This window comes from Mycteria americana, chromosome 10, assembly GCF_035582795.1.
Source record: "Mycteria americana isolate JAX WOST 10 ecotype Jacksonville Zoo and Gardens chromosome 10, USCA_MyAme_1.0, whole genome shotgun sequence".
Lineage (NCBI taxonomy): Eukaryota > Metazoa > Chordata > Aves > Ciconiiformes > Ciconiidae > Mycteria > Mycteria americana.
Genome location: NC_134374.1, coordinates 23635294 through 23659713, shown reverse-complemented (window position 1 = coordinate 23659713; position 24420 = coordinate 23635294). Strand labels below are relative to the sequence as shown.

Here is a 24420-nt window from a genome sequence, read left to right as displayed (position 1 = left end):
GATTGAAGGACAGTGTGAAGTTAAAAATAATCCACTTTGGTTTTGAGTAGACAATTTCATGTCAGGTTATCTACCACCATGCAAGTGTTAGACAAAAGAACAAAGCCACAGTGGGAAACAGCTTAACTACTGCTAACAGTTTATTACGGATTAAAATATGAATGATCAAAAATCTTTCAGGGACAAGTTCTTACAATACATACAAATCTATCCAGAACCTGTACTGTGGCTTCTTCACTTAAAGGAGAGCCAGTTACATGAAAGTTGTTTAGTGATTAACATGAAATGTTCATAACATTAAACAAACCAAATATGGAACAAATAAGGGTAGTAGTAGTATCATCACTGACATTCATGACTTAATTGTAATATAGTACAGTCCACAGGTACATAAAATTAATTTATCTGGTCTGTAGTGCTACATAATATACAAATAATAATAGCTTCTGACAGTGTCTGCCCCTGAAATAAGACAAGAGGTGACACACAGGTACAGAAAGACTGAGTGGAAATTAGTTTTAGAAATATTTACAGTGAGCTGCTCCTCTTGTGAGTGGATAAAAATATTGATGAGACAAAATAGTGTTATTGGAATATGTGGAGAGGCTAGAGAACAGGCAGGGCTGTCTTGGAATGAAGCAAGAGAGAAAGATAAAAGTACCGTAGGAGGGAAAGCAAGAAGAAAGCTTAGCTAAAGCTGTAGTTTTGTAAGCACCTTAAACTTGCCCTGCCTCCAATATACAGGGCTCCATTGCCTGCTTCTGCCCTATGCTGGCATAGTTTTCCATGTAACCTCACAGTAGACCAATCATAGAACTCATTTAATTTAAAAGGCTTCCTAGAGTAGTAGCATTCTGCACACTCTTTATTTTTTTTTTTCCCCTCTTCAATTTCGTTTTAGTTCTTGGAAAAAAAGAACTAAGGCTGATAAATACAGTCTTTGCATTTTACACTATTATCCTTAATTTATAATATTCAGCTTTATTCCTTTTAGAAATGTTGTCCTTTATGCATTTTTGCAGTGCAAAACAAAGATCCTTTTTCTCTTTTCTTGGTTTAAAAACTCCTATGTAGGCATTTAATTATTTATGTATCTTTATTAAGCTTTCTCTTACAAGGTGTTTATAGCACTAGGCTATTTTTGATTTACAGACTAAGCAAAATGAACTTCGCTACCGTATAAAAAGTTCAGATTCTGATTCCGCCCTTCAGCTGATATTGCACTCTGTTTGTGTGAGTTTGATTTTTCCCTGTGCTCTAGGTGAAAACAGTATAATTTTGAATTGCTGTCTCCATTTCTGTCGTTCATTTCACTGCTTCTGTTGTTCATTTCACAGAACTGAAATTCGGTTCTCCTCTGCCAGCAATAGTTTGGTTCTTTTTTTCAATTCTTCAACTCCACTCCCAAAGCTGACCTCCTTTTGACAACTTAAAAACAATCTATCTTTTAGCATAAACTCCAAGACATTCCAAGATGAAAAATGTTTAGTTAGTTCTTCAGGTCAGTTACAAATCAAGTTTTGTCTTTTCCTTATCTTATTGTCAGATCTGGGTTGTTTGATAGTCATCTATTCAGATCTTTTTACAGTATATTAAACTTAGCACCAGAAAGAGTAGATAAAACAGAATCATTCATAGGGAGACAGTTTTGCTGTTACTAAATCTGAGGAAAATTTATCTTAATGTGTGAAAGCAGAAATGTCTCACCTAAACCGGGATTGCAGTCTTAACTGTAGGCTAAAATATGAATTGAAAGGCATAACTAATAGAAACCTAGATCTCAGATCCTTTCAGATACTCCTTGTTTTATGAATGATATACATTTTAGATATCTAATTTAGTCAGCGTGAAAGTAGCAGTCAGGGCTATGCATTTGGCACGTTAAGTGAGGAATGTCTTCAACCTGAAGATTTCTTTTGTGCAAAATTAACATGCTTTGTGTGCATGGCTTACAGCTGCTACTCAAGGTGAACTTCCTTCTAAATAGGGGGCATTACTGTGTAACCTTAGTTTAATATAGGCGCTGCTTATGAATCTTCTTGCTAGGATGTACTGCATGTATCTGAGTGACATACTCTTAGATCTAGAAGTAGCTGTTTTAGCTGTTAGGTCATATTCTTTCTCTGTGTGAGTGTGAAGGTGAGATCTTCATTCGAAATTTAAACCAAACAGATGAAATGCAATGTTGGGTATTATTATTTACATAGCATGTAAATGTAACAATGAATAAGTAGTCACTTGTTTATCTGTAAACAGTATCTTTTCATACTGGCTATGAGAACATTGATCTTTATTCTCTAGTTTTAAAGGAGTTTTATACCTGTCCATTTATGCTTGGGAATGTACTTTATTCTGCTCAGTTTTCTTATCCCTCACGATCTCACCTTCACTAAAATAAGCAGGGAAACTATAAAAGAATAGCATTATGCAGAAAACTGCAGAAACATCCTGATTTTGAGGTGCAATGTCACATCAAAATGTGTTGATGATAATGTGCAAAAAAAGCATGTCAGAACAGAGTATTGAAATGTTTGAGCTCTCTGACTTCATTTTGAAGTATAGCTCTATCTTCAAGGTAGACTAGCTCTCCTTTCTGCTCTGAAAATGAATCCACCAGACTAACTTAACTGAATTTGGATACAGTCATGCTTTAGTGCCAAGGCTACCCTGGGGGAAACTGGAATAACTGAGGAAGAATAAGTTTGGAATTTTGTTCATAAAATGTAGCCATTGGTTAATTTTTCATTGAGTAGAAAGAGTTCACTAGTCCTAGTAGAAGTTGGTTTTCTGATCACTTTTTTCCTGATTATGTCAAAGATGTTTAAACCTGTGCTAGGTGCTTTTGATACCTGCATTAAACTGTGTGAACAAACATTCTCTAAACACAAAGTTTGTCTGTGTCTTACCAAAGAATGTCAGCACAACTCAGGCTAATTTTTTTCCAATAAAAGCCAAACAAATGTTGCTTGTTCTCCCCTTTATTAATGTTAATTAACCTCACTGAGATAAATTCAGAGACCATATCACAGATTTTTACCCTGGTTTTAGTCAAATACTTTGTGTTCCGGATGAAGCATATGTTTTTTAAAGCTATATCTAGTTCGTACTGCAATTGATAGAAATTGTTGATTCTTAGTAGTTGCCTGTACATAGTCTAACTTTTAAATTAGCCCTCCTCTGAGCAGGTGGTTAGACTAGATAACCTCCAGAGGTCCCTTCCACCTGAATTATTCTGTGATTCAGCAACTGCCATTAAAAATGCGGGTGTTATTTTCAGGTTGAACTTTGCAGACTTCAGCTTTCAGCCCCTCAATCTTATTTTGCTTGCATTTTCTAAAGAACATTTTGTTATCAAACATCTGTTCACTGTTTTCTAAATATAGATTATGATCAAGTCTTTACCTTAATTAAACCAAGTAAAATAAGTGTATTTACCAGTGTACATTTGCCTAATTTCAGCATAATCTTGTTCTTTTTAATGTATGAATTCCAGAAGAGTGTTTGATTTTATGTATGCAAGCAATATACTTTTAAATATCATTTTGTCATATCCGCCTTTCCAAGATCGCAGTAGATCTTTACTGCAGTGTTATATTGGGAAATGGCATTCAACTGGCAAACAACACAAGGTTTTAAGTTCTCTTCTGAGCTGCTCCTTTATAGGGTCTCTGTTTCTCTTCAGTAGTTGACTTAACTCATGCTGTTTTATTGTACTAAGTTATTGAACTAAATATTTTACATGTATTAGTCTTTTTATGTGTTAGTTAACTGTCCTTTAGATTTGTCATAAAACATTCTTTATGGTATCTGCAAATTTCAGTAGTACTTTCATTTTTTTTCTTTTGGAATTATAAACTAAAATTATGAATATAGTGTGGGTGAGCACAAGTCCTACTGACCTTTTCTCTCTATGAATATTCACAAGAATGCTGTTTTACTTTATCAGAGTTATGAAGGTGTACGGTATCTTTGAAAGGTAGGATGTTCTGGGTAGTGCAGACGCTGGCTTGTATGTAATACTGCTGCTGTGACTATTTTACCATTTTACAGAGGGGAAATAAAACAAAATTAGTAGCTGCATTCTAAGAGTTTTTTAAACTCTAAGAAAAAACATTTTTAACATATCATCTTGCTTATGGAGGATATAGAAAGAATATCACTATAACTATTATTTATTTTCTAAGAAAAATAGATCAAAATTCTATAAATGTTAGTCCTGGAAGATTTTTTTTTTTTTTTTTAATGAGATCCCTAGTGCATTGCTATGTATCAGAGAAAAATAAATCAGAAGAATATTGTGACCTACATATCTTAATATTTTAGTATAATATTGCAAGTGCTTTTAACCTCTCAGTTAAACTAGTCTGATGTATTAAAAAAAAAAAAAGTCAATATGCATCTATTTTGGAAGGAATCCCAAAGCCATTAACATTTTTAATGCTAATGTAATCTTGAATGTGCAACATAAGTGTAGCTAACATTAATTCTGCTCTACAAAGCAGTAAAATTTCAGTTTTACTATACATAAGTCCTCTATTTTTGACCTGAAGTAATTAAGTTTGTTCAGAATGAAGCTCATATTGTATTTCTAGCACAGAAATTAAAGGAATAATTTAAAAAGGAGCATTAGCTCTGAAGTCAAGCTGCAAGCCCTGCTGTGATCATTTTGTTCTCTTGGTTCTTGGAGGGTTAAAAGGAGATGGTGGATGTGCTGTTTGAAGTGTGTAAAACTTGTAGGAAAAACTGCCTTGGGCGTTGCCAACCAAACTGACTAACTGAATTCTTTTTTTGTGCTGTAGAAAATAACAGTATGAATACAGAAGAAACATCAAAGGGATACTTGACCATGAAATGCTAATATAAATTCTTCTCTGTGTTCCTTGGCACTCACAATCTTCTGATTTTAACTTTCTTATTCTGTAACAACATTCTTTAAGCTGTATTCACTTAGAAATTAATTTATCTACAAAAATGCCAATCTTCCAAAATAAACGTGACCCTTAGAGTTGAGGGTGTGACAGTTACCTGTTCTCCAGGCCGGTACGCAGGGCTGAGTGGCTTGGACAGGCTAAAGCTGCTCTGCAGCAGCCTCAGGTGGGCTGAGGGACAAGGTCCTCAAAGCAGCACCCAAGGAAGGAGGCTCAAGAGCTGGACATGGCCTCAGTGGATGGGACATAGCCGAGGATTCAAGCTGCTGGACAAGAGGAGTGGAGATCTGCCAGTTAGCTGCTATTTCTCTAGCAAAGAGTACCACAGCCTAAGCTGATCATACAGCTAATCTACTTCTAGAGTACATGGAGTGAGGATGTTGGAATTATTTCATGGGGACTTTAAAGCAATTACCTGTGATTGCCTACATATTAAGATCCAAGAAAGAGGAAATCTTGAGAACTATAGGGAATCTTAAGTTACTTGAGGGGATCTTTTAGGTATATCAGTAAGTTACATTTTACTTAAAAACTTATTCAGGGAAAAAAGACAAATAAACAAAACAGGTTTTTTACTTGTCATATCCTCATCCTTAAAAATATGTCCTGAAATCCTTATCTTGCTTTGTAGAAAGCTTTTTCCAATGTGACATAGCATTTGGAGAAGTATTTAGCAATTTCACAACATAATTTTTTCTGTTATTAACCATTAATTCACTTAGATGTAAAGAGTTAGTGCCAACATAGCGTTATAAATAAGATTCCTGTGACAAACGAGGCCCCTGGTGAGGCGAGGATCCCACCCTGCCTGCTCCTCAGCATCTCTTGTGGCAGCCTCTTCATGCCCTCCCTCACAGGACTCTGGGACTGCCGCCAGCCAGGGTGGGGGTCTCGGTCTCCCTGGGCACAGGGAGGTGCTGGGATACATCAGAAATATTTTCTCCTCGGATTTTGTTACAGAAAAGCACCCCTTTGATGACAGGTAGGTGTCGCAGGCCGGTGCTCACCGTGCAGGCATGTGGTGGGCTGCCTGCCTTGGGCGAGCGGCGGAAGGCTCTGGAGCTCTGGGGCTGGGGGGAGAGGGAGCCTGGCCGTGGGGGCTGCGGCCCTGGCTGCGGCTGCCCTCAGAGGGGACTGAGTTTTTTAGGGAGTCTATTCTAATCTCACTCTGTCTGGCAAACTTGAGTTTTCTGTATTTTCCTTTTAATTTTATGTTTTAGTAAAACATAGCTTGAGAGCCTGTGTGGTGATTTGGATTGCTGACTGGCAGGAGCAGGGTGGGGTAGAGCTGCCTCAGTGCACTTGGGCCCTCTCCTGTAGGAAAGGGTTAAATACTGTCTTGCCATGACTGTGTCTTGCTTTACAGAGGATTGTACTGAGGAAATCTTCAAAACATTAAAAAGCAGTAGCGGCAGTCTTTTAGGAATTTGTATGCTTTGTTTCATGAAGGAAAAGTAATATTCTAGCCACTGTAATATCACTAAATCAAAATGCAAGTTAATGCAGTAATCACTCAAGTTATGTAGTGATAAGATTTATTATTCTTAAAATGATAACTAAAATAGGAAAAAGGCTGCTCTAGAAGTTACAAGTCGTAAGCAAATAAAGAGGTCGATCAGGAATATTGTTTTTCAGGCCTACTTTAAATTGGTTAATAGCAATGTTGTGTAATGGAGAGCTGGGATGGAGTTGTTCTTTGGAAGGCTTTAAGGCAGTGAAACCCTCTGGATATCGCTGGACCAGTGCTCAACATGAGCAAGCCCGTGTCCTTTCTCATCCCTTTTTGGTGGGACTTGTGCCTTCCAAAGTCCAAAGCTAGAGCAGTTACATGACTTCTCTCAAGAGATGGGACTGCTGCTGTTTCTTGTCCCTTGTGGGTGGTGTAGACAATCAGGGCCTTGAAGCAAAAGATGGAGTGAACCAAACTGACAGTGTGGACACACTACATTTAACATCTTTAGCATTGTACTTGTCAAAATATTCTCTGTTTTACTCTTCCTTCCCATGCGTTATCGTAACACAATCTACCTAGTGGTAGGTCTGACACAACTGGCTGCACCCCACACAACTGGTAGAACAGCAGACATTCTGCCTGATTTAAGGCTAGGCAATGTATCTCTTGCTCTGCACATCATTGAATTTCTGACATGCCAGATTAATTATATTCAATTACTTTTTTCTCACTACCATGAATCTGTCCCCTTTGCCTTACATTTATATTATTACTAGTATTGAGCACGAGAGTTTCATGACTGTAAAAGGAAGAATAGATCCCTGAAGTTAACCAGCCACAAGAGAAGTCAAGTTTCCTAAGACTGTAAAGTAACATTTTGGACATGACAAACTCAAGAGATCATTTGTCTTTACAGGTACATCTGTAAGAGATAGTTATCAGCATAAAGCATTCTTTTCTTTCTTAATAGGAAATTTAAAATAAAGTGCATTAATTGTTTTTGTTTTACTTTACTACAGGATTGTACAGTGTATGAAACAGAAAATAAAATTCTTCATGTGGTAAGTAATCTAAGTATTCTGCTTTGGTATTCTCTAATCCTACCCCATCCACTTAAATGATTAAAAGAAAAGTTAAAGCTATCATAGGAAAATAAAGTTCCTTACTATTTGACACAACTTCTGATGAATTATATCAGTTGCTAAAAGTTAAAGTTTTCATAAATAAGATCAAATAGTTAAAAAGTGAAATTTATCTTTAAGATCAGCAAGAGATATCAGCTTACATGTTTTGTGACCCCCTGAAACCAACTTAGTGCCAGTTAGTTGTGCCTCCTATCAGCGAGTTTAATGACTGCCCCAGTAGTCTAGATTTAACAGTCCGAAATGTCTTTTTGTGCATCGATGTAAAGAAATAGAGAGACTCTACCCAAACAATATTAATAAGATATTTTTTCACCTAAGATATTATTTCCAGTTTCTCTGAAGATTGGAGGCTTATGGAAGATGGTGTCATTCACTTAAGAACTGTTCCTACCAAACCTTTTTTCTCTTTCCTAAATTGGAAGTCTTTCAAGTTTAAGGCTTAAGAATCAGCTTTCTTCTGCTGTTCCCTAACTTATGCCTGTTTATTTTAGCAGGCAAGGTCAGATACTCCCTCTCACTCTCCCCTTTCATACCGTTCCCTGGAGTAATGCTCTCTGTTATACCTACAGTTAATTACAAATACATAATTAATGTTCTTAGATTGTTTTAGAAGCTTCACAGTACTCTTATGAGTGTAATACTCTTGCTAAGATTGCTGGCGTGGAATTCCAGCAATGGATCTATCAGACCTGGTGCATTACTAGCTTCACTGGTTGTCAGACTGAGCACTTTGTGCCTTCAGCACTCAAAAAATCTAATGACAAAGGGGAATGGAAGAATCTTATACAAAATTATTAATTAGGTATTGGCCTTTAAGTTCAAATACTTTCTGTTTTCCTGGTACTGGCACAGAAAACTTGTACTGACGCTGAGATAGAGTTAAAACCTATGGATAAAGGGAAATCTCAAAGGATTTACAAGTTCAGATAAGCTTTTGACAAGCTCTAACCAAGTGCCTGACTCTTTTTTTTCCTTTTTTTTTTTTAAAAAAAAGCGCCTTTTACACATACTCTGCTTCCAGTGGGGATTAAAATTTGTCATAAAATATTGATGTGCTGTTAAATTCAGAAAGCATGCAGTGACTTTTAGAAAAAAGCTTACTGTTGCAAACCTGATTCTGAAAAGAACTTCTAAAAGCACCTGAAATCTTCTGGGATTCGGAGTGTGTGTATATATATATATACATACATAAACACACATCTTTTAACCCACAATTCTAACTGCATATGACTTCTAGAAATACATCTTTAGTAGGAATGTTACTTTTTACTTTTCTACTGTTTTTGGATGCATGAAAAGGTAGAGGAGAAGACAGAAAAGTTTCAGTTTTTAAGTATTCCATAGGCTTAGCAGTGAAAGTGCAATGAACCTTAAAGAGCCTGCATCCCAAGGCAGTAGAACTCATCTTAGCCTGAGCAAAATCACCTGAAACTACCTGATCCAGAGCATCCAGGCTCTGGGAATTAACCTGTTTATCACTGTAACTCTGGGTGAAGTGAGAAGAATCACCATCTTTCTCACAGCATCTTAAAAAAAAACTTAATTACTTCAAGGATACTGAGTTCAAGAATAAGCTTTGTAAATTGTTCATTTCTTTTATGGTCATTTTATTTCTAAAAATAAAAAATAAAATTAAAGAAAATACTCAAGAAAAATAATTGCGATGCTCTAAAGTAAAATTTTACATTTGTAAGAGATAGAATCTATAACTCTTAAACACCACGTGGCGTTTTGTTTTATTTCTGAAAGATATTATGAAAGATATACTTAGAAGTAAAGACTGATTTATAAAATGATCCATGGTTGACTTTCTCCATTGGTTACTGGAGAGATTCACTGAGGTATGGATTTGTTTGGAAGAGCTCCACACTAGGGCGGCATGTGCTTAGATGATGTGATTGCAGGTGCATAGTTGCCATTCCCTCACTAGTCATATGGCTAGACTGTGTCTACTCTGCAACTCGGGTATTACGGGAAAAGATAAATTATGAAGGAGTGACCTTCAGGATCACTTGAACAGCACGTCTGAGCATCAGGTTTCTTTTCGTTTGGATATCTGTTTAGCAAAATGTGGTTATCCAGACTGCATCAGTTCTTTAGACTGATATAGTATACCTATGGTAATTAAAAATTACAACCTGCTAGTTGTTCTTTCTCTCAGCAGTAAATACAGATTATTAACTTGTATTCATTGTACAGACCCAGCAATGGCTCCCATACTAAAAATGCTTTTTGTGATGTATAACTGTGTATGACTTGTTCAAGACTTAGTGGTTTCCTAGAGATTCTGTTCTTGTCATGCCCCTTTGAGAGAAATGTAATAAATGGTTTTGGGGTGTTGGATGGCCTGTAGAACTGTATGTAGAGTTCTTCTGTACTGAACTTCTTGAAGAACCCGGTTTTGTTTGAGATTTTCTTAAGTGCGGTAGTATTGCGCCACCTGGAGAGTACGCACTTTGCTTCTCTGTGGTTTTGGAACTAGTACACAAGACTTTGGTCCTTTCTATTTTTTTATGCCAAAAATACTTTAGCGTATGTTAAAGTATTACCTCATGTTGATAGTGCCATGTCAAACATACTTCCTGACCCTGTGCTATTATTAACAAATTCTGCTCAGTTGCTCCCATTTATACTATCTCAGCCTTTGCATTATTTACAACTGGAGTCAGACCTCTCTTGTATCTGCTGAACTACTTTTACAGCAAACTGATACTTTTAATTATTCCAATATAATTTTCTTGAACATTTTCCTGGTGCTAAAATCCTACATAGATTTTAACTCACTTTCCAAATCATGGTGAGATCTTAAAGATTCACAAGAGTAAATTTGATTGAAAACTTCTTTGCTGTTTATTTCATTCCAAAGTTTATTTACTGAAAAAGTATTTGCATGTGACAACTGTAAAGTTAAAACATGACATTCAGAAAGTAGAAAGTGTTGTCTCTGGGATTTAGTCTGCATCTAATCTGTACATATGATCTTAAATGTTAAGGCATAAGAAAGGGCCTCAGTTCAAAATCATAGTAATATTTTGATATGACAGTAATTCAAAAGGTGGATGAAAACATGTACTCACAGACAGGGTCAACCATCAGTTCGTATGTGGAATAGCGGTACAATCCATTTTTTGAGCAAGCCAGCTTCCATATCTCTGGTGGGAGGAAGACAGGACCTAAAGTTTTGTTTAGGGGTTCCGGCCCAAAGCTGAAACTGCTAGAAATATTTCTGGATTTTGGTGACCTTTAGATGAGTCATGCATATCTGAATGGGATGCTTTGCATCTTTCAGCTGATACAAAATACAAATGCCATATCCAGGACTCCAAAGCTGTGCTTGGATTTCCAGGTGACTAACTATACAGTGAATGGAAATATAATCTATACATTCAGCCAGTTAATTTATTCAGTGTGACAACTTTATTTAACGTATACACATAGTGTCAAATGACATATTAGAAATCCTCATGCTTTTGCAAACGCCTGAAATAAAACTTCCCTTAAGGGTTTTCACTACCATTTGCTATAATTAGGGAAAATGAGAGTATAGTCCCAAAGAAAAATAGATGCATACAGCACAACTTCGACCAGAAGACCATTCTGAAATTCATCTAAATGAATGATAGTGCCATGTCAAACATACTTCCTGACCCTGACCCTGAACCTAATTGGATTAGGTTCAAATATTTTTAGGCATAGTTTTTTTGAAGGAATGCTTTAAGCAACACATGCAAACTTCGGAATAAATCTTTACACATGAAGATTCTCTGAGAGTACAGATCAGGTCCTTTCTGATCCATAGACTTACAGTCTGCCTTTGATGGATAGGTTTAATCTGTGCAGTGGGGTTCCTACTTTGAAGGTGTTCATGTGGATTGGTATTAACATTTTGATATCTTTATCTAGAAGGCAGGATAACATAAAATTATTGCATAGTTGTAGTGATCTAGAATATCAGTTAAAGGATGTGTTCAAAGATGCATAAGAATTTTATTTCAGGAAATGGATTAACTAAGGCACTTTTCTGCCAGTGTAATTTTTAACAAAGGAAAAAATTTTGAAGTTGTATAATGCAGAATTCACCTAATTATCACTGTTGGTAGGGTTGCTCTCATTACTTGGTATCCAAAATAGGTTATTAAGTTGGTGTGCAAGGCATTTATTTTTTATGTATTTCACTCGACTTCCATTGTATTTATAATGATACATTATAGCGACAGATAAGATGAAGTCGATCAGGTGTTTGGGGTTTTTTTAAGTGTATATATTTGGAGTGGAGAAGATAGTTTAGACTACAGATGTTCTCAGTGCACAATAAAATCTTCTGATCAGAAGACCTGTACATGCATGTACATTTTCTTTACATTTATGGATATCTTCTGTTCCTTTAACCTCTTGTACTTGACTTTCATATACCTGTAGTTTTTACAATGCTAAGAAATAAAATTATCTGTTTATTCTCAGGTAGTTCTCAGAATAAGACCTTCTCTGCTAGTAGTTTCAATTTAATATGAGGAATTATATTGACTTGTTTTTCTTCGTAGTGTAAAACCTTGTCTGGGATTTGTGACCACATCATTTCGCTCTCATCTGATTCTCTGGTGTCACAGTCAGCACACCTTGAGGTAGTTCATCTCACCAGCATTATGCCCAGTGAGGGTTTGGTAAGTAGCAAAGCAGTTTAAACTTTAACTGTTAGAATACAGAATACAAGCCTCAGTTCTTTAAGGCAATTTCTTTTTTTAAGTTGTCAAGAAATCAAAATGTATTTTCACGCAGTGTCCTACTATTTCTTTTTTTGTAAGCTGAATCAGATTTCTTAAAGTGGTTTAATTAACATTTATATAAATGATGGGATTGTAATTTTTTTTAAAAATTAAAACCTGTTTTACCTAGGGCTTCGTGTGCAACTGGTAACTATATGAGCAGCTAAAGAAAAGTTATAGTCCTTTGATAGCCATATTGCAGTTTTTGGAATGTACCAACGTAATCCCCAAATACATACATATACAAATAAAATTAACAAAATATCATTAATTAATATGCTTTGAAAATGATTAGTGGAAGGTATGTTTCTTGGGCTTGCATAAAAATGGTTATATGCCTCCCTAACGATTCAGTTCAAATAAAACTTTCAGAAGTATTGTCCCAGAAAGAAAATAAATCCCTTATATTCACAAATTGTTGTTCACTGAGCAGACTAGTGAGGTGTCTTCTGAACATCCCAGCTGCATAGTAATGGGTCACACTATTAGAATTTTCCACAGAGATGTTAGTTTAATAATTATTTGGCTACCACTTTTAAGTATTAATGTAGTGTTACATTGTTTGTACAAGGGATTTCTGTGAAGTTTTAGGGGTCAGTGGGTAAAGACTTCTGTCTCCCCTCTGTAGTCACCTACTTTACAACCATTGTGGCATTGGTGGGCTATAGGAGGATTGTGCCTGGGAGCCTAAGATCCTAGTAGAAGCTAGAGTGTAAGGTAGCACTGCAGGCACTGGGATGTTCTTCAACATTCTCCTCAAGAGACAAGTTACTTTTCCCAGTGTGATCTCTTATACTGTCCTCAGCTGCCTTCTCAGGACTTCCCCGCCCCCCCCCACGAGAGGAGGAATCCAGGAATGTTGTTCGTGGGTTGGAGGAAGCAGTTGGAGGAGGAAAAAAGGGGGAAGCAGGTAGAGAAATTGGTAGTCGTGAGGCTTATCTGCAGAAAATTCCAGAACTGATGAATTAAAACACATTTGAGTGTCACTATACAAGTTGTGGCATGTTTCTTGCTTGTAATTCAGCGTGATTTACAGATTTATTTTAAATTTCTGTTAGTTGAGATTTCACTATCTTACTCTTTGTTCTGACATTGAATAGCAATGAACGCCATATGCAAATCCTGTCAAAGTTACAAGATCATAATTATTCTGAGGTATGCATATTAATCTGAGAATGATGTATTTTAATAACATGAGGGGGTTTTGTATGACTACATAAGTTTACTTTATTCTTAGACTGATTTAGTCAACAAAGAACATTACAACAGCATAAAACACATTTAATTTTAATTCTGTGGCATCACAGATGCTTAGCCCAGTATGTAACCCTGAAGATAGACACAATTTGCTTACTGTGCTGCTGCATCCCAGGGGCCAAATGTGTTCCCTTTGTGGCCCAGTTTCCCCTCTTGGTCTGATTTCTGAGTTAGTTCAGGGATATCCAGGAAATACCAGGTCAGTGTCATTTACAGCTTGTGTAGTATATATGCTGTAAATCTGTCGGTGCTTTCAACTTGCATTGACTACTACATCCTGCATGCTAGCAGTCTGGATCTCCATATAGGTTTCCTTTCTATCCAGAAATGTAATATATTTCTGCTGGTCTACTTAGAGGAAAGTTCACCACGAGTGCTGAAGAGAACATGAACACAGATAGGATGTATTTTCCTCAGAGATGATGGAGCATACCAAGCAGGGCTTGGCATTGCTAGGGTTTCCCATTCAGTGATAGCTCTAGATCTAGGACAGGGGTGTAGGCTGATGGAGGACAGAAAGAGTGTAGCCTGCTTCAAAAATGGCATGTCCTATAGTAAGCTGGAAATTTAACAGTGTGCAATATTAGGCAGATGTCTTTCAGGAGTTCTTGGGTATGAATGGTATACGAAGCAGTTTATCGTAAAGTGTCAAGAGTATGATTTAAACCCTTAAGGCATGAGTGACCAAGATAAAGAGTTGTTGGCTGTATTGTTGTGGCCTGTCATGTGGTCCACACTTTCCTCCGGACCGCCCTCTTCTCTAATAGCACATCAAGCAGACAGGATCTGTGCTGTAATAATGCTGTAGACTGGACTCTATCACTGGGTGGAAGAACCATGGTGTAGTTCTCCATCCGCAGTGTACCCATAAGTTTATAGCCAACAAAACTGCAGTAAGTGGGCACTGCTGACAGAGGACATGAGACAAATACTGCAATCAAAGTTGCCCATCAATTTTTTCTTTTTTTTTTTTTTTAGATGAAGTGAAATCAGTGAATGACTGAGTTTTCTGTGCCTAATTGTGAAGGCGCTATAACATGTTAGGTTGGAAAGTTCCTTATAATCAATTTTGCTGACACTGTGTTCTGTTTAGAAAAAAATATGAAAAAGGACTATAAATGGGAATAAAAGAAAAATCATGTGAAAAGGAAAAGAAAACATTAATCAGAATCAAATATAGAACAGAGTAATGAATTACAAATGGCTTTCTCATGATTGTATAGCAGTTTTTTTCCACAGGATCTCTGCTCCATTCAAGAGAAAAATGAGTGCTATTCACTGAATGGAAAGTATTCAGAGTTCCATTTTTATCCTTATCATTCAGTGTAGGGGTTGAGGTCTTATTTACCACACTGCAGCTTAGCTCTGCATTCCCTTGAGTTACTAATTTCATCATGAGATTTTTTTTTATATGGCCTTACTGAGTGCTTCACAGACGCTAATTAATTCATCCTCACAACACACTTGTGAAAATGACATTGTAATTTTAGTTTTATAGATAGGAATCTTATGCACAGAGCAATTTGTGTCAAAATCACCAAAAATCTATTTTTCAGGAGAAGCTTACCATATAATTTTTCAGAACACTTGTTACTTTTATAGCATTAGTTTAAAATACAGTCTCTCTTGGTTTTAAGTGTAGCTAAGGTTTTCAGAGCTACTGAGAACTCTAGCTTCAGCTTCATATAGGGTTGGCATCTAGAAAATGAACACAATTATTTGCCATTGGTGAAAAATGTGTTGTAAATTACTTACTCAGATTTATATAAGAATTCAGTTATCTGGAATGATATTCAGTTGACTTAATTATGAGTCTTTCTCTATTTTCAAAACTCCATTTGCAAACCTGCTTTTATTATATGCCTTCTAATTCCTTCAACAAATGAGCCAGAAATCCTATAGACATTGCATAAGCTTACACATAAACTGAATTAATTTCCAGGTCCAAGTCCACACAGTTGCTACACGGAGTCAGAACTCCTGCGGGGCCGTGTCTGTGTGTTTAATTGTTTAAATAAATTCTGGATCATAAAGCATTTTCACAAAGGGACTGTATGTCATTTGAATGTGTACCTTCAGTTCTAGCATTTTCTAACTTTCTGTCCATGCTTTTATGAGCTTAATAGTCTTCTTTTTCTTTTTTTCCCTCTCTAAAGTATCTTCTTTTCCATTCTGCTTTATTAAAAAATAGTCTTATCTCATACATTCCCCAGAACGCACTCTCTGCTGGTAGTTTCATGGCAGTTTGCTGGACAAAAGAATTGCATTGGGAAGCACACATTTTAGGTTCCATTCCAAGTTCAGATGATTGTGTTTGCATCCTGATCTCTGCAGGCATTTGCTGGGCTCCAGAAACATACTGGTTTTTTTCCTCTCTCTTTCCATTCTTTCCCAAGCTGTACCAGTCGCATATACCCATCAAATTGCTTCCTGTTTTTCCCTATTTAGCCACTGAATTTTCAGTGGCAAATACTAAAACACCCTCCATATATTTTCTGTTTAACTTAAAGGTAACTTTAAAGATTGTAAAACACTTTTTCTCCTGAATTGTAGTACTAGGTATGGTAATACCATTTACATCTGAAGTGTACTGCATGATCAGTTTGAATAAGATGTCTGGAAGGCAAAACTTTGTTTCAAACTACCAATTTGACAAACTTGAAATAAACTCCTGTACTACAAAAAGCATTAGACTGTGAGAACCACCGTCAGTCCTGACTGTATTGACAGAAAGAGAACATGCATATGTAAGCTTTTTTGAAATAGAATAAAATAACTTTAACTTCATGATTTAAGAAAATTCCCTTCCTTGGCTTTTAGGTTTTCAATTCCTTGAGTTATTTATATTGTCAATTAGCATGACAAAGGAAATTGGATCATTTTATACTTACAAATGCTTTTTACTAATTACTTTTCTTTCTGTTTATAGAAAGATAGGTTTCCATTCCACTCCATTGCATGGTAGAGTTCCTTTTGAAGTTACAGTAACTTGTGGTAAATGAAACTACGGCATGATTTTAATTTTTAGACACTGCACATAACTGCTCAGTACAAGGCAAGATTTTCCTCAAAAATGTGATATTTGAAAAATCTACTCTCCTGGAAATTATTATGTTTCAAAAGTCCGTAGACCAAGTTCTGCATTTAGGAGTCCCAGAATTTCTGTGTAGTGATTAGACAAAGCTGGTGCAGCAGCATCCACTTTAAATTTCTTGGCTTGATGGACCCGGCATAAGCAACAGGCCCTTGAGACAAGAGTTTGTGTTACTGTTTGCAGGGGAAGAGGTGCAGCTCCTAAGCTTGCTACAAAGTCCTTGAGGGTGAGGGTAGGTGAAAGGCTGTGCAAACCTTACTATTAATTAGCTCAGACCAAGTCCAGAGCCAGCTTTGGAGCAGTTTTGCTGTCAGATAAACAAAGGCAGGCTAAGGGAACCAGTGTTTTAAGTGAGATGTGGATATAGAGACTGTCCATAAGATAGGAGCATGGAGGGTTTTTTGAAGTTTGGGGTTTTTTCCTCCTCCTACTCTTGGATGATCAGAGATTGTCAGTAGTGGAAGATTTTTTTATATATTAGAGCCAGTATTATTTCAGACTAAACGTTTTTGTTTTTTTTTTTTTTTAATCTTCTGAACTTCATGTGCTGTACATATATTTAAAGATACTTCTGCATAACATGTACCTTTAATCTTCTTTGACATTAATGATTACTCTTAAGCAGGAGATTCTAAACAGGCAGGCTGTTGGGGTTTTGTTTGGTTTTGTATCTTCTGATGTCTGAGGAATGTTTTGCTTCTGGAATGCAGTATCACTTTTATTCCTCTTCCTTTCACTTTGTTTTTGTTGTTGTTGTTTTCTCTTGTGTCTAAGCTTCCTACTACTCATAGAAACAGTGTAGTCTGTCACACTTTAATTAAGATATACACTGCTTATAACAGCTTTGTTAATTTTTCTGTAGAGGGAATTTTTCCTGTTTCATTTAAGAATTTACAGGAAGCAAAGATTGTGGGCATAGACATTTTTATAAGACCAGCTGTGTATCATTGGAGAAAAAAAACCAAAACAGACAAGCTGTCGGATGCAAAGACCCCTCTTTATTAAGGATTATTAATCTATCTAATGTACAGCTACCCTTTCAAATAGTACTTCTCTTTATATGGAATTTGTCATTTAAGGTGATGGAAACCAATCTTTTCCATTTTTACAAGAAAGGAATTGCAAGAGAATGCAAGAAGAAAAAGTAGAATATGAAGGCAGCTTTTTTGTGGAAATAGACATGGCTATCCTAAAACTGTAGGGTGTTAATCTAATTATTTCAGATTATTTTTAAAGGCTTACAGAAACGTGACAAATTTCCATCATGCTTGACATATAAATGTTCTCATAGCCTAACTTTGTTGTTGTCCATGGGTTTCTGTTTAGCTAGGATTTAGTACAAGGATTATAAGAAAGAAGAATAAACTCTCTTTTGAGTAAGATGGTTCAGATAAATACATAGAGCTGTTATTATGCTATGTAGTAGCAAAGAAATTTATATGCCTCTGTCCAAATTTGATAGTTAAAACAAGGTTAAAGAACCATTTTACCTTTGGGGCAAAAGATCAAGGGGTGTAACAGTTCCCTGGTAGTTTGTAGCATTACAAACCTGCATCTTCACTATTGATGCTTCATTGTGTTATAAAAGTAGAGCCAGCAGTCTTCTCTCTGTAGAAGTGCTGTTGAGACACGTAGACCATTTTATTGTAGTTTTAAATACCTGAATTTTCCATGCAGAAGAATTTTGTCATATTCCAGCAAAGAAGTGGTATGAAAACATGAATCATTTGATAAGAGGTCATTGTTACCCAAAAAGGAATAGTGGCCTACAGTTGGAAGTGTTGGAAGTATGAGCCAGAAGGGCTCATACTAAGAGAGTTTAGTCTCATGGTGAAATTCAGAGCTCTTCAAACACTAACTGAAATATCCATGGATTAACCTGGGAATAGTTGTTGACACTTAAAAATACACTCTTGTCATTATATCCTGGTTAATTAACCAGGTGACCCTGCAGGAAATTTTTTGAGGAAATTCCACTCATAACTGGAAACACTGTTTTCTGGGGAGTAGTCTCTTTAAAATGGGATTTTAAATGGCTGATTCCTTCCCATGTGTTTTCAAAGGTCAGATTTTAATTAAAAACCTTTAAGTCACTCTCTCATTAGGGGACAGTGACAGAGTTACTCAGGAACAGTCAGGTTCTTGATATAACAGACTGTGAAACATTTGCTTGTTCTGTAGCACCTCATATATTAGTATAATTCTTTGGAGTTTCATATCTGACATATCACAGTTATTAAAGAGCAGCTATTTATTTCTAATCCCCTAACTGTTGACTAGTCTGACCCATCTTCACAGAGTGAATGAGAATACTCAACTCTTGCCCAGAGATAAGGGGTGTAGTTTGACATTCTTCTGTGCTCTGAGATCACTGGTGGGATTAAAGAAGAAACTAGAATCAGAATAAAGACCCATTCTTGAAAAAAATGAGATAAATCATTTTGAAAAAGAAGTCCAGTGAAGTTCTGCTTGGAAGGGCAGAAAACAGACCAATAAGAGGACAGAAGATTGGGAATTGAGGAGGGGATGACTGCGTTAGTTGGGTAGGAAGAACAGAATAAGATGTGATAGTGAAGTCTATGGTAGGAAAGCCCTGGAACTGGTTAGATGAGGAGAATGGATCTTCATGAGCCAGAAGAGCAGGAAGAAAGGAAGACAGCCGGGTGGAGAGAGCAACAACTGAAAGTGGAAGGAAAGAGGTAGGAGAAACCTCTTATAGCAGGACTCAGTTGCGTAGATGTAGATGGCTGGTACCATTTTATTTGCCACTCCAGAAGGTTCTCTGTCATATCTGCCAAATCTATGCATATTCTTGGTTACTTTGAAGTGACTAAATATTCTCTGGATATCACGGTTTAAGCAGATGAGTTCCATCCCTTCTGTCTGGATACTAATTCTGGGACTGGATGTGTGGAGGAAAAAGCTTGTGGGAAGATTGGGTTTCGGGCACTGAATGCAGAAGGAGAGACTAGAGCTGATGGGGGGGGGGGGGGGCAAGAAGCTTGTGTTAAGGTGACTGAATAGGCAAGAAAACTTATTTAAGAGGGATAGCCATTTGTGTTGAAGAGGAAGGACCAGAAGACAGAGGCAGGTGGAAGACAACAGGAAAAAAAGCCACTTCCCAATGGAAGTCTCCCGTCCAGAGCCTAGGATGGATTCCAGGATTAAGAAGTTCCCTTGTTTATGTGCTTTTTGACTGTGAAACCCACTGAAAAAAACATTCTTCTTATTTAGTCTTAGCCTGATGTTTTTGCTATTTTACTTTGACAGCTCATATGGCTGAAATCTATGAAATAGTTTGCAAGCAGTTTGTGTAAAGTGTTATATGAGAATAATTAGCTTACAAGAGTATATCTTCATTTCCATCAGATTTTATAGCAGAAGTTAATAGGATCAAAATAGCAGATATGTGGATCCTCTTTTAATAAATTAGTTACAAGTTCATTAAAGATTATACCTATGTAAAAATACATTATTACAGAAGAATATGACTCTCTTGAATATGCTGAATCAATATGACTGCTTTGTGCCACAGGTAAAATAAAAAATAATTGTAAACAAAATAACTATTTCTAACAGTTCCAGAAGTGTTAGCAGTTGTCACAACAGGATCTACATAGCTAGTCATATCTGGGCTTGGGAAAAAGAGGCTGGCTGCTTCAATTCAACTGCATTATTAAATCAGTATTTGCCTGGAACTTATGTTACCTGACAGAAAATTTTTCAGAATGTATTTCTTTTTTTTTTTAGGTTTATTAACCATAAAAAATGCTTATATTAGTGGAAACAGAATGAAACAATGATGAACAAAGAGATCGCCAGTAGCCCATTAAATTGAAAGCAAGGTCCAGCTCTTTTGCCTAATTCAGACTGTGAATACTTTTGTGCTTTTTCTGGGTTCACAGAATTAACAGCTCTCCAAATGACTAAGTTTTGCAATTTTGGACATTTCTTATAGGAGTAGGTGATTTTCATTTTTCACTGGAAGTTTGATGAAAGTGATCCCCTTAAAGCCTTTCATTTGTATCAATAAATTACTTTGTATATATAGATGAGCAATTTAAACTGTTGAGGGGTTCTGCTAACCTGTGCCAGTATTGCTTAAAATATGCCTGGAGATTCTAGTCTTTCTCTTTACAAACGCTGATTTTAAAAAGGAAAATGAGGATAGGGGTGAGCATGAAGCACACCGGTCACTAAAGTAGGATTGACACAGATTGTCCTTTAGAAACAATATTTTTCTAAGTGTCAGTGTCTTTTCATGTTGAAGGATAAATTGTCCTTTAAAAATCTTCCCACCACAGAAAGCAATTGAGAGCTGGATGGAACTGTACACACTGGGTTACACCCTGCATTATGTGTTGTGAAAGGATAGGCAAGTGCTGACAGCGTATCAAGGACAGGGGGGTTTTAGGGAAAAATGTTTACAGGTTGGAAAGAGTGCTTTGAAGTGGGGAACATTTCTGGCCTCTAGAAGAGATGACATAGACTAAATAAAACCGTTTTCAGAATTGGTGTATGTTTTTCAGGGGGTTCTTTTTAAGAATACTTTCAATCTTGTTTTGAGTATTATACTCAAAACATTCTCCCGAGTAGAAAAATATTTTTGGAGCTATTATTTTATATATGATAGACATGTAAAATATATATGTAATATATATATATTTATATGAAATACCTTGCATTCTGACCTATTTAAACTAAAAAAAAAAAAACCAACCAAACAATTTTTATATTTTTTAGCTAGAATGTAATCTTTCAAGGTTTTCAGGTAACACAGGTATGTCAAGGAGATACAGTGCTACAGTAATGGTCAACAAGAAACAAGCTCTTTCATTATTTTTCTTTTGGGAAAACAAGGATGAAAGCTCTATCTAGGACAGTTTGAAGGCTGTGAGTCATTCACTAAAAATGTTTATTTTTATATATTTTGTTCTTAAAGTTTAATAGCTAAGATGAAAGAGCAGATAGCAAAATGTAGGGTAATTCTTAGTGATTAGTCAGTTTTTATGTCTCTCAGATGGCATATGTTAAGAGATAAAATCATAATTTGATTTTTTCCAAAAGTACACATAGCTTAACAAGAGGCTAAGAACTTTATGAAGAAATATGTGATAAAATTTAGTGAAAAGTTTAGCACTGTGTTCTGTTTTGGCCTTCGTCTGTTGGTTTGTTAAGTGGGGAATGAATCTTGTCAAAACAAGTAGGGTGTTAGAACTGTGATATTAAATTTGATATTAAAAGTGTGGCTGGAAACGTGTTACTGAAGCCTACTATGTGTTAAAATAACAGACTTCTGTGATGGATGCAGCAAGGTTGTGTAACATTCTGGCTAAAAGTTGACTGTGGAAATCCAGCGTAACACATACTAGATGGATTTAAATATCTATTTAAGACTTTTCATGGAGACTCAGCATCCCATTTCCAATGAGAACTTTCAGGGGTTTTCATGATCTAGTGCTCTTGTTTATGGCTTTCAGTTGGCAAAGAGAAAGAGAATCAGATGTTTGTCAATAACAGCTGAAGGTACTACAGAGACAATAGAATAGCAAACACTGATAAAATTAAGCCAACTATATAGAAGGAAGTAGTGGAAGACTCCGCAGAAACTTCTTTCTTCCAACTAATCACATTTTCTGAAAGTGATTTCAAGACTTCCAAGATTTAATTTGGATGTCTTTGTTTTTTACAAATGAAATAGCTTATAAAGCAGTCTCATTTAAGACAACAAGTAGTCATGGTGAATACAATCTAAAATAGAGTTTCCTATGCAGCAGAGTTAAGCAACCTTATCAGTTTTAGCCATTTTTAAGATTTAAATAAAGTTGAAACTTGCTGAAATGGAATTAGTTTACATTAAGGTAGAAGTCACATTTTCTCATGATGAAAAATCAAAACAGGTCCGCTAGAGCAGCTTACTCAGGGCCTTGTCCAGTCATTTAGATCATCTCCAAGTCAGAGAGTCCGCAGCCTTGCCAACCCGTTCCAGTGTTTTATCATCCTCATGGCAAAATTGGAAAAAAAATTTTTAAAAAAATTATTCTTTTTTAAATGAGTTCCAGCTTGTGTCCCTTGCTTCTCATCCTCCCACTGTGCATTTTCAAGAAGAGTTTGGCTCCGTCTTCTCTATGCCCTTCCAATTTAGGTAGTTGTAGAGAGCAATATGATCTTACCTGATCTTACCTTGTAGTAATTTTACCTTCCCCAACCCCCCCCCGTGGGGGGGTGTTTGTGTAAACACCTAGCCTGAAGATCTTCATTAGTGTTCAGAAATCTTGAAACTGGTTTTGGCCCCATCCCTGGAAACATTCAAGGTCAGGTTGGATGGGCTCTGAGCAACCTCATCTAGTTAAAGATGTTCCTGCTCTTGCAGGGGGGTTGGACTAGATGACCTGTAAAGGTCCCTTCCAATCCAAAGCATTCTATGATTCTATGATTCTCTGAACAAAAGGTTCTTACTTATTGCTGGGGGCTCTAAACTTCCATTTTGACAGCACAAGGTGATGCAGAATTATTGAAAGACTGATGAATCAGCAGTACAATGTACCAATTAGATTAATTAGATTTCAAAATTTGATGGATAACCGTACTATATGGAGAGATGTGAAGCTATGACCTTACTCCTGAGAGGCAAGAATACAAGCAATTGAGTCTCACTGACATTTAAGACTCTGTGTGTGTGTGTGTGTGTGTACAGCTATATAGATACCTACTTAGGTTGCCTCTCTGTATCTTGTCAATTGCTTCCTTGAAGCAGAATTCTTGCTGGACTAATTACAAAGTTCCTGTTAGTTCACCAAGCTCATTTTTCTCCATAAATTGGCAACATGAGCACTGGCTCGTATCTTTTCTGAGTTAGGCTATGGTTTCATTTTTACTGAATCAGTAACTCTCTGAAGATGGGGCATTTAAGTTTAAAGACTTCCTGTTCATGATTTCAGTTTCGATACTTCTTTTATGTCACTAGTAATAAAAAGAGGTCATGTTAAATATTTCAAATAGTGAATAGGAATGAGCTTTTATGCTGATGCTCAGTGTTGAATTCTGTCCAAAAAACTTTGTTTGGAATTTAAAAAAAGCATTAAGTGAGAAAACTATGCTGTTTATAATGGATCTTGATACATATTTGTTTAACTTAGATTTGCAAATGTTAATTGACCATGGTTCCTTCCAGTCTGTTCAAATGTTATGGTCTTTAAACTGGAATAAACATACTATTTTAATTATCATGCAAACATCATTTATTTGTTTCCTACAAATGTTAAATACCATTTTTGCTCTTTTTTCAGGGAATGTATATCAAATCAACATATGATGGACTGCATGTAATCACAGGAACAACTGAAAATGTAAGCTTCTTTATTTTAAAAGACTTTAATCATGCATACAAGTATTTTCTGTGTATCTGCAGTGCATTTTGTAATATGAAAACTTGCTTTAAATCAAGCCACTTTTTATTAATATTTTTTTCTTTATCTTTTCTATGCATATATCATGCTACCTATGTAAAAACTTGGAACCCTTGACAATAGACAGAGAAAAATATCTATGATGAAGTGACTAATAAATAACAATATAATAAAATGAAAATCTTGAACTTCTGTCCTCAATGGTTCTTCTAATACACCTTTCTAATAGTGTTCATGTATACGTTCTCTCTGGCACACAATTGTTTTCCTTTATATGAAGTAAATTTTTCTCATGTAAGGGCATCATCATTAGTCTAAAATAATATCTGTTGTATTTAATTTTTGTTCTCTACTTTAGATAAATCTCTCAG

General features: G+C 36.1%; 1 protein-coding gene across 1 annotated transcript in view; it reads left to right on the top strand.

The window, feature by feature from the left end:
* Positions 1-24420, top strand: part of LOC142415037 (connector enhancer of kinase suppressor of ras 2-like) — a 215289-nt gene that overhangs the window by 102070 nt on the left and 88799 nt on the right. Inside the window, exons 6-8 of the mRNA XM_075512981.1 lie at positions 7401-7442; positions 12068-12187; positions 23930-23989. Of these exons, the coding sequence (XP_075369096.1) occupies positions 7401-7442; positions 12068-12187; positions 23930-23989 (222 nt within the window). The remainder of the gene's footprint in view (positions 1-7400; positions 7443-12067; positions 12188-23929; positions 23990-24420) is intronic.